Here is a 9,706-nt window from a genome sequence, read left to right as displayed (position 1 = left end):
TATATATATTATGTATACAACATTCTGTCTGTGTGCATGCCTGCAGGCCAGAAGAGGGCACCAGACCCCATTACAGATGGTTGTGAGCCACCACGTGGTTGCCGGGAATTGAACTCAGGACCTTTGGAAGAGCAGGCAATGCTCTTAACCTCTGAGCCATCTCTCCAGCCCCCCTTGTCTATATCTTTTCTCACTTCTTCCACTTCCTATCATGTGCTTTCTCTTTCCACAATTGCTTTTGGTTTTTCTGGGTATACGGAGACACCTCTTCACTCGTGTTCTCCTCTCTGGATGAAATACTTTGTCATGATTTCTTCACTTCGCTAATCGGCCTCTCAATTATGTCCAAGACTTTCCCTTTTGGTTAATGTGTGCAGTCATGCAATCATCATAATCAAGACCCAAAGCTGCCATGTCACTCCCTGACTTAACCTCCTGCAGGCTCCTTTGCTAGCAACCTATCTCCTCCCAATCTAGCACCCCTGAATCTATGCATCTGCTTTTTGTCTCTGTGGTTTGTCTTGTAGTGAATGTCTTATAAATAGAGTTGGAGAATCTTTACTTCTTTAGTCTGCCACCTTTCTTTTGCCATACTATATCTGACTTTCATTACTTACATGTGTATCTTCCTCTTCATTGCTAAACAGTATTGCATCAAATTATATTTGTTTATTTCACTTTCAAGAATCAGCTTCAGAGGCACTGATTTTTTTTTTCTGGGAAATATTTCCCAGTAGACAGGTTACACATTCCCTCTGTGAGTCCAGAGCATTCTAGGGTTAAGAAGAGTAGGAAAATACTTCGTGTACTGAATATCTACCCTTGTATCCCCAACTAGACTTATCTTTAAGAATGGAGATGGACAGGTGTAAGATGGTATCTTAAAGTTGTCTTGATTTGCATTTCCCTGATCGCTAAGGAAGTTGAGCATGACCTTAAGTGTCTTTTGGCCATTTGAACTTCTTCTGTTGAGAGATCTCTGTTCAACTCAGTGCCCCATTTTATAATTGAGTTGATTAGCCTTTTACGGTCTAGTTTCTTGAGTTCTTTATATATTTTGGAGATCAGACCTTTGTCAGTTGCGGGGTTGGTGAAGATCTTCTCCCAGTCAGGGGGTTGCCTTTCTGTCTTAGCAACAGTATCCTTTGCTTTACAGAAGCTTCTCAGTCTCAGGAGGTCCCATTTATTCATTGAGGCCCTTAGTGTCTGTGCTGCTGGGGTTATATGTAGGAAGTGGTCTCCTGTGCCCACGTGTTGTAGAGTACTTCCCACTTTCTCTTCAATCAGGTTCAGTGTGTTTGGATTGATATTGAGGTCTTTAATCCACTTGGACTTGAGTTTTGTGCATGGTGATAGATATGGGTCTATTTTCATTCTTCTACAGATGCACCAAGGCCAACTGGCCTGGGTCTGAAAAAGCCCGGGTTAAAACCGGTCTCGCTGAACATAGTGGACAATGAGGACTACTGAGACCTCAAGAACAATGGCAATGGGTTTTTGATCCTACTGTACCTATTGGTTTCGTGGGAGCCTAGGCAGTTTCGTGGAGGCTCACCTTACTAGACCTGGATGGAGGTGGGTGGCCCTTGTACTTCCCACAGGGCAGGGAACCCTGACTGCTCTTTGGGCTGACGAGGGAGGGGGACTTGATTGGGGGAGGGGGAGGGAAAGGGGAGGCGGCGGTGGGGAAAAAAAATAAAAGACCCAGAAGCTGAAAAAAAAAAAAAAAGAATGGAGATGGACATTCACCATTCTCATGTTCATGCCTGCATATAAGGGCATGACAATACCTAATGGCTGCTCATATGCAGCTGTGACAGGATCTCCCTTGGAATGGGGCAGCCCTAAATTTTAAATAATACCAGTGAATTTCTACTTGACGCAGTATTCTTTAATCCTCGCTATGGCTCAGGAAGTCAGAACTTCACAAAGCAGGAACTTGGGTTACTCCTATTTGAACCCAAAGCCCAGTATTAAGTGTGGTGTGACAGTGATATTCCCCTGTCACTTGAGTGGATCCACGAATACAGTCTGTGTTTTGTTCCTAGATGCCTATCTCAACATCTCTGTTTTCTTGCTTAGCTGTGATTAAGGCAGCTGAAAGCTAAAGGTGGTGTCTTCTTTGCTAAAACACAGCTCTTAAGTGAGATCAAACAAAACCGTGGTGGGATGGGCCCAGCTGATCACTGGTTCTGGAGAGCAGGCTAATTCGCTGCAGATGGCCTGAGCTGGCCAGGAAACTGCAGGGAGCCAGCTCTGCATACCAGCTCTGAGCCTGCAGCTGGATGGCACCTGGTCTCCTGAAGGGAGAGTGGAAAGCCAACAGAAAAGACCGGTTTGATTATCACTCCACCAGCTGTCTTTCAAGGGGAAAATCAATCTAAGAAACCTCCCGCCCGAGACTTATAAACAAGTAACACTGGCCTCTCGGGTGCAAGAGTGTCAGGGGTCCATGCTGGGGGACGGAGTGCAGAACGGTAACGGCATTGGTGATGAAGGCTGAATCCTTTCCTCCCTCATTCCACATGCAGGCCCTCACTTCTGTGAGGACGAGGATGGAATTAAATGCAACTCACATGAGCCAGCCGGTCAAATCTGGCGAAGAGCTCGTTGAGCATCCTGACCAGCTCCTGAGCAGACAAGGTCGTAGAGAGGTTGGTAAATCCTTTGACATCTGCAAAAAGAATACTAAACAACGGGGAAGGAAAGAGTGGGGGAAAGGTGGATTAATATTTTCGTCCATTCTGGGAGACACATAAACTCTATTCTAATAAGTCAACCGTGTCTGTGGTCTGAGATTTTAGCTCTCTGCCTTGGATGTGAAGAGGAACGCCTCAGTGTTTAACAATGACAGAGGGTCAACTTAGCGATCAGGAAGGACAAAGGGACAGCCAAAACCATGGTCTTGGCCCTGTGTTGTAAACCACCTGCCAAGAGGTCAGTAGGAGACCCATTTACAGTAACATTTTATGATCTCTCTCTGTATTTTCACAATGTGCAGTTAACACAGATGTCACAAACACAGAACAAAACAGACCTGGCATGAGGAAAGCATACAGAACCCCCTCAGTGCCCCGGGCCTTCTGGCATGTGCTTTACCCTCCAATCAGACATCTAGAAGTAGGTTTCCCCTAAAATGATGAGCTAAGGTGATAACACTATGAGGCCCTGGTAGAATGCTTAGCTACAATATTCATATTTATAAGGATCTCAGTGATGTGGAGTTTTACTCTGTGCATTTGGCTTTGGACAGGGAAGGGGTGGGGTCCACCAAAGCTTTCTACAAGCCAGGCACGACATGACCACTGTCTTGGTCAATGTGCTCAGCTACCTGGTGGGGCCAGCACTACTGACTTCATGCTGGAGGCATGTAACAGAGCTGGTACTGTTGTCAGAAGTCAGTGACCCATTCATCTTTCCGTGTCATTTTAGGACCTCAGAATGGAAGGATGGATGCAAGACAGGACATCATGCTCGGGATTGTTTGATTTGATTTGATTATTGTTTGGGATTCACCCTCTGGGAAGCATCAAGGTATGTTTTATGCATGTGTCTTTGCACACACTGCGCTGCTCCTTGCAGTACTTAGTCCTACTAAAATCCTACCTGCTCTTCATGATGTCCATCACAGACTACTAATGAACATTTATGGGTACTTCTCCAACTGAAGTAACCTGTCACACTCACCTCTAGTGTCTTACCAATGGTGTGCTTCCTCCTTCCAGGACACTTAAAAACGCATTGACACCTGACTTGGTGGGTTCCATGTATTAGTTACAAAACAAGACAAAATTCACCTCTGGGGTCCACATACCCACAACACAGCCAGCTTCATTACATGCTTTCTGAGTCCAATCAGCAGAACCACTCAAAATTAAGCCCTCCTTTCCCAGAGTGTGGATTGTTTGAAATGGAGACCCTCAGAGCCTCTGTGGACCCACAGAAACAAATCTGCTTCAGCAAGGGCCTTGAATGAGGGCTATCCACTGTAATGATGGAGGAGCTCCTGTTTCAGTCACGTGGTGCAGTAAAGGGTTAGTGATCGACAGAGCAGGCCCCAGGGCCTTGCTTTCATTCCATTTGACATTCTGTCCCCCAGCTGCTGGACTCAAGATCAAAAGGTCTCTTGAGTCTAGACATAAACTTAGAATCTTCCTACAGGTCTAACTGCACTCTTCACTAGTAGGAGACAATAGTCCAACAACACATAATGAAACTTAGAAATGTACAGGAGATAAATTTTAGGCAATACTTATCAAATGAACATTGAAAATTAAAACAGTAGAGAAGGGAGAATAAACGAGGCGGGTTGCTATGTAGAGGGCGGCAAGATTAGAAATAATTTCAAAAATGTTCCTAATGCCAGTGCAGGTGACTTTGGGGGCTGGGGAGGGGGTGCAGCAGCCGGTCTGGCTTTGTTCTCAGCCACCGGCTGAGAAAGAGCCTCCTCCTCTTTCCTTCTTTCTAGTCTTATTTTAGCACCCAGTGGCCCCCAAACAGGCAGGCAGCCTCCTGCCACCGGTACACTTCATCTTTCTAGCGCCAAGAGTCGATGGCTGCCGGTATCTTGCTGCTGCCTCTTGGAGAGGAGCAAGTCTTAGGGGATTTGATGCTTTTGGATTTCTCTCCTAGGAACTGCTTGTGTTACCCTGGGGCATAGAGAATGCAGGGCAGGAAGCCAAGTGCTCATTTAGAGGAGTGTGAACTCCTGGGAAAAAGACCCCATCATAAGATGTGTTGAGCAAATGAACAGGAATGAGCTCTTGGGGGCCACAGAGTGGAGCAGAAGCGATTAGCACAACATGGAGGTCAAGCACATTGAGTGAACTCAGGAGACACAGTAGAACGCTGAACATGCGCATTTCCCCTTCTTCCTTTTAAAGGTGGTTTGCATTTTTCTCTATGATGACAGGCACTTTCTTATGTTATGTATTTTACTCTATATATGGATCATATACAGAGATATACATCGTATATATCCATAAAACATTTACTTATTTGCTTATTGTCTTCCAACAAAAGCCATCCAATTTCTGCCCTGTCTGGGCCTGCCTTGATTGTCAAGCTACTTTGTCACGAGGGAAATAGAGCAGAAAACCAGTTATTGTCTGTACATTCCAAATTCCAGCCTTAGCTAGAGCAGATTCCTTGTCCAAAGTTCATGTTTCTGCTGTGTAAATTTGGTTGACCCCCGTCAGCTAGGACCAGAAGGATCACCTCTTCCGGAAAAGCATCTCTACAACCCACCCCATCCTCTACGTCTTTACTTCTCATCTGTCCCTTAAAAAATTATCAGTTATCACACTTAATAATAAAAGTCCCTGTCACATTACGTATGATGCTGTGATCTAGAAACAGAATTGATGAGCTCCCTTTTGTTTTCCAGAGCCAAAGTTTGGTGTGGGCATACCTCTCCCTGGGGTTGCTTCGTGCAAAGGCTTGCTTGGCAAATGCCAGCATCCAAATCAGGGTTTCTGCTGTCACTGCTAAAGGTCTGATCAGAGTCTTGTTCTCTGCAGAACAGTGCACTGAATGCTGTCAGTGCCAGGCAGAGAACACACACACACACGCGGTGTGCTAGGAGCTGCTACTACTTGCCCCCTGAGGCTAAAAAGGAAGGGACCAAGTGTCCATGTGTTTCATTTCAGGAGCTCATCAATATACGGGCTTTTAGCCAGTGCTGGGAAATCTTGTCTTATGAGATTTGGTAGGAGGGAAATGCAATTCTATTGTGTAAGCTGAAAATGTCAGATGCTAGCTTTCCTGGCTTTTCTAGAAAATGACGAGGCTTAGCCGTTTCCTATACATTTGCCTCGGGTTTTAAATTGAGATGCAGGAAAAAAAAAGCTGGAGAAACAGAAAATGGAATAAAACAGAGGCAGCAACACCTCGCTTCTGTGGATCTGGGGCACCCTGTATCAGGACAGTGGTTTTCCTGTAAGAAGTGGTCTAATCAGAGACCATTGCAGTGGCACCCTATGTGTCCTGGTGTCCTGGCGTGATTTTGAGCTATTTGGCTTTGTGGCCTTTCTTTCTTCCAGCCCATTTCCCCAGATGGCTTTTCTACCCTTCTCCAGCGACTCTGTGAATGGCAGTGCAGCCTCCCAGGGCCTTTAAAATTATACGGGACTGATTGCCACTAGGAAGTATGTCTGAAATAACCTACAATAAGCCTGACACTCGACTAGATTTCTAAACCCATGTGTTGTAGATCTGTCTTCATCCACATAATCTATAGAAAACTGCGAGATAGTTGTTAAATCATCTATTCACAGATAGGCACTGAAGTTGAAGCAAATGAATTATACACGGCCACATACAAGGAAAAGTCAAAGTGAAGATCTAAGTTAAGGTCTTCAGTAGTATGGAGGCAACTCTCTGGATTTCAGCATCTGCCACACATACTGGAATGCGGAGCACAAAGAGGGTACTAACAGACAGATGGACTGAGAGATGGGTGGATGGCTATGTGGATAGAGGGATGGGTAGACGGGTGGGGAGGTGGATGAATGGACAAGTAGTTGGAAGAGTGAATGGGTGGGTGAATGTGTGAATGTATGTATGTATGGCTGCTTACAAAAACCTGTTTGATAAGGAAAAGGAGCTGTATCCATCTTTGTGCTGATTTCAAAGTGACATCGGGAGGAGACATGAAAGATTATAACTGGCCCCAGGCAGAATGTTGGGATGATTACTTTTATCCTCTTCTAAAGGGATCTAGAACTTAAAATACAGCCAACTAATTTTAAAGAATTGAAATACATCAATCAGCAGATATAATCAAATTTTCTGACATTCTTTCCCAGCCAACATGGGAATGCAGATATCTCCGATGAATTACCACTACTAAATAGATTAATCAGGTAGATGAAGGACTCTTCCACACTCCGCACTCAAAGCAGGGTGATGCGAATGGCGGACGTACATGGATCACTGACCCTGCGGAGACGGAGTGGAGTGTCGTGTCCTCACCTGACATTCTCATAGCGATGGATGTAGATGCGGTGGAACTGGTGCTGCAGGTGCTCATCCTCCACGTTGGTCATGTCATTGATCATTTCCAGCACGACGAACCTGGGAAGCACAGACAGCACAAGCCGCTCCTAGAAGAAGCAAGAAGGGCAAGCTCGTTAGGCTGACCAGTGAGTCCCACGTGGGTTGAGGGTAGAGTTGTAGAAGCCCCAGGCCTCATATTTCTGGAGGAGTTGCTAGTTTTTTTTTTTTGTCATTATGAGAATATACAACTGTCCGTTGACACTTGATGGGTGTAGTGCCTACTTAAGTGATGATGCTATTGATGGGTGTCGTGCCCATTTATGCTTTTATAGCCTAAAAAGGAAAGAAGAGACCACCTATTACATACCCAAAGACCCTGATACACATTGATAAGATGCGATGAGTGACATGGAAGAACATCAAAGATAAGAAAAGAATGAGATGTGATGTGATCAAAATCAGGTGTGATGAACGACCTTTTCTTGGAATGATGTGGGACCCGAGTGTTTGTAATGAGCCATTTCCACGTTAGGACGAGGAAAAATCTAGAAAGAATAAATAGTTAATGCAATGCTCTCCAGCATCATTGAGGGAAGATGTGAGTAAAGACTGGTAAACAAATTGAGGGGTTGTAACAGCCAATGTGGAGAGACATATAGACAGATCTCATATCAAAAGATGCTCATATTTAATTCCAGTGATAACTAGGAGCTCGGGTAAAAATACTTCTCTGACTGGTTTGGAGGATGGCTTGTTTGGGGGACCAAGGAAAGAGGCATAGGGGTCAGTGGAAAAAGTTCCTGTACTGATGGGAAGTTGTGTTTGAGAAAAAAATTCCCAGGACTGACTGAGGGAAAGAAGGTCTCCCTGAGATGGCTGGGTTCTGAGCCTGCTGATGGGGGGGAGGGGACCTGCTACAGCTATGGAACGAGGGGATACAGGAAGGAAACCAGGAATATGAGGCACCAACTCTCTTTTTAAAACAGTTTTAGTTTTTAAATTAAATGTGTGCTGCTTTACAATTTTGCACATCTATATAATGCTATGAATGTAAGAGAAGGACACATAGGAAAGGAATTCACATCTTTTATTTTGTGACCCACTGAGTTTATTCAGGGCCATGCATTTGGAGCTACCCATTGAAGCCAAGTGGGCTCACTCATGGGTAAAGAAACAAAACAATGACTTTCCCTCCTCCAGAATCTACCAGTAGCCAAGAGTTCTGTGGTTAACTTTTGACAAAATTGGGATCATACAGGTACAGTGTAGGCTACCCCAGAGGTACAAACTCTTTATCGAAAACAAAAGTGAGACACGTGCAGTTTGAAGATGGAGATCTGGTATCTGGTTTGATACAAGTCATGATAATAGTCATTATGACTGTAGAGAAAAGAGAGCCCTGGTGAAGAACACAGATGAAATCCTCAAACATCCTTGTGTCCTGGAACCCAGGCAAGGGTCTGGATTCTGACACATGAATGAAGACAGATGGGTTCTGGTCACCACGGTGCTTGAGTGCTGCTTTATGGCTCTTAGGCGTTGTCATTATTATCTTATGTGTTAATCATAAGAGTCTAAATGTAAGTCTGCAAAAATCCCTCACAGAATGTACAAATTGAGTCTGGAAGTGATGTAAGGTTTTGCATAAACTGAACAACCAGGATGCAATCCTTTTCCTTCTCCTCTCCCTGCAGGGATTCTTACGGGATGGGGAAGTGTTTGCATTCCGAATCTCAAGAAGGTATTGCATCCTGTTCCCAGCATGGAGTAGGGATATAGCATTACTTAAGCTACATGATTTCGTGCCTAGGATCCCTAATTTGTTCAGAGGTAATATTATCATTTATCTTGTGGGGGTTGCTCTGAGAATTAGTGAAGTAGAATTTGCAAGGACCTGCCATTCTTCCCTCTACCTTTTCCCTACTCTACTTAATCCTGATCCTCTCATACAAAGGGCTTTATTGTTCTGTCCTTAACGTCTTTGCACACCAGGTACCTTTTTGAGGCACATAAATACAGAAAGTCATTCACACACATATGAAAACCCTCTTAATTAAGGCAGCAGCTAGGTATCCCTGTGTGTCGTAGTTAGGGTTTCTATTTGCTGAGATGAAACACCATGACCAAAGAAAAAGTTGGGGAGGAAAGGGTTTATTAGGCTTACACTTCACCATTGCTGTTCATGACTGAAGGAAGTCAGGACATGAACTCAAAACAGGACAGGATCCCAGAAGCAGGAGTTGATGTAGTAGCCATGGAGGGGAGCTGCTTACTGGTTTGCTCAAGCCCCTTTCTTACAGAACCCAGGTCCTGCAGCCCAGGGATGGCACCACTCACCACGGTCTGTTCCTTCCTCCACTGGTAACTAATTGGGAAAATGCCTTACAACTGGATCTCTTTGAGGCACATCCTCAACTGAGGCTCCTTCCTCTGATGACTCTAGCTGGTGTCAAGTTGACAAATAAAGCATCCAGCTCACTGTGATAAGGGCTGAGTGTCTGAGTGAGGATCCAGTGCACTAAGGAATGTAGGGGCTATGTCCTAGCAAGGTTCCTGATAGGTTGGGTGAGATTTCAAATATTTTTGCTAATGGTGGTGTCGATTTAATCATTCACTCAACAAATAATTATTGAAAGTATCCTCTGTGGCATCATAGTTCCAGACACAGAGAAAAGCTGGATCCTTCAGGGATGCTTTATACATAGAACTG

The 9,706-nt window shown here is 44.7% G+C and overlaps 1 protein-coding gene across 1 annotated transcript in view; it reads right to left on the bottom strand.

The window, feature by feature from the left end:
- Nucleotides 1–9,706, bottom strand: part of Adcy8 (adenylate cyclase 8) — a 202,978-nt gene that overhangs the window by 119,144 nt on the left and 74,128 nt on the right. The window contains exons 3-4 of the mRNA XM_050145415.1: nt 6,973–7,103; nt 2,577–2,688 (exon numbers count right to left, since the gene is read on the bottom strand). Coding sequence (XP_050001372.1) covers nt 2,577–2,688; nt 6,973–7,103 — 243 coding nt within the window. The remainder of the gene's footprint in view (nt 1–2,576; nt 2,689–6,972; nt 7,104–9,706) is intronic.

Source organism: Alexandromys fortis, unplaced genomic scaffold, assembly GCF_014885135.2.
Source record: "Alexandromys fortis isolate MF-2015 unplaced genomic scaffold, M_Fortis_MF-2015_v1.1 scaffold_2_1_26212458, whole genome shotgun sequence".
In the NCBI taxonomy this organism is placed as follows: Eukaryota; Metazoa; Chordata; class Mammalia; order Rodentia; family Cricetidae; genus Alexandromys; species Alexandromys fortis.
This window is presented reverse-complemented; position numbering and strand designations above follow the sequence as displayed.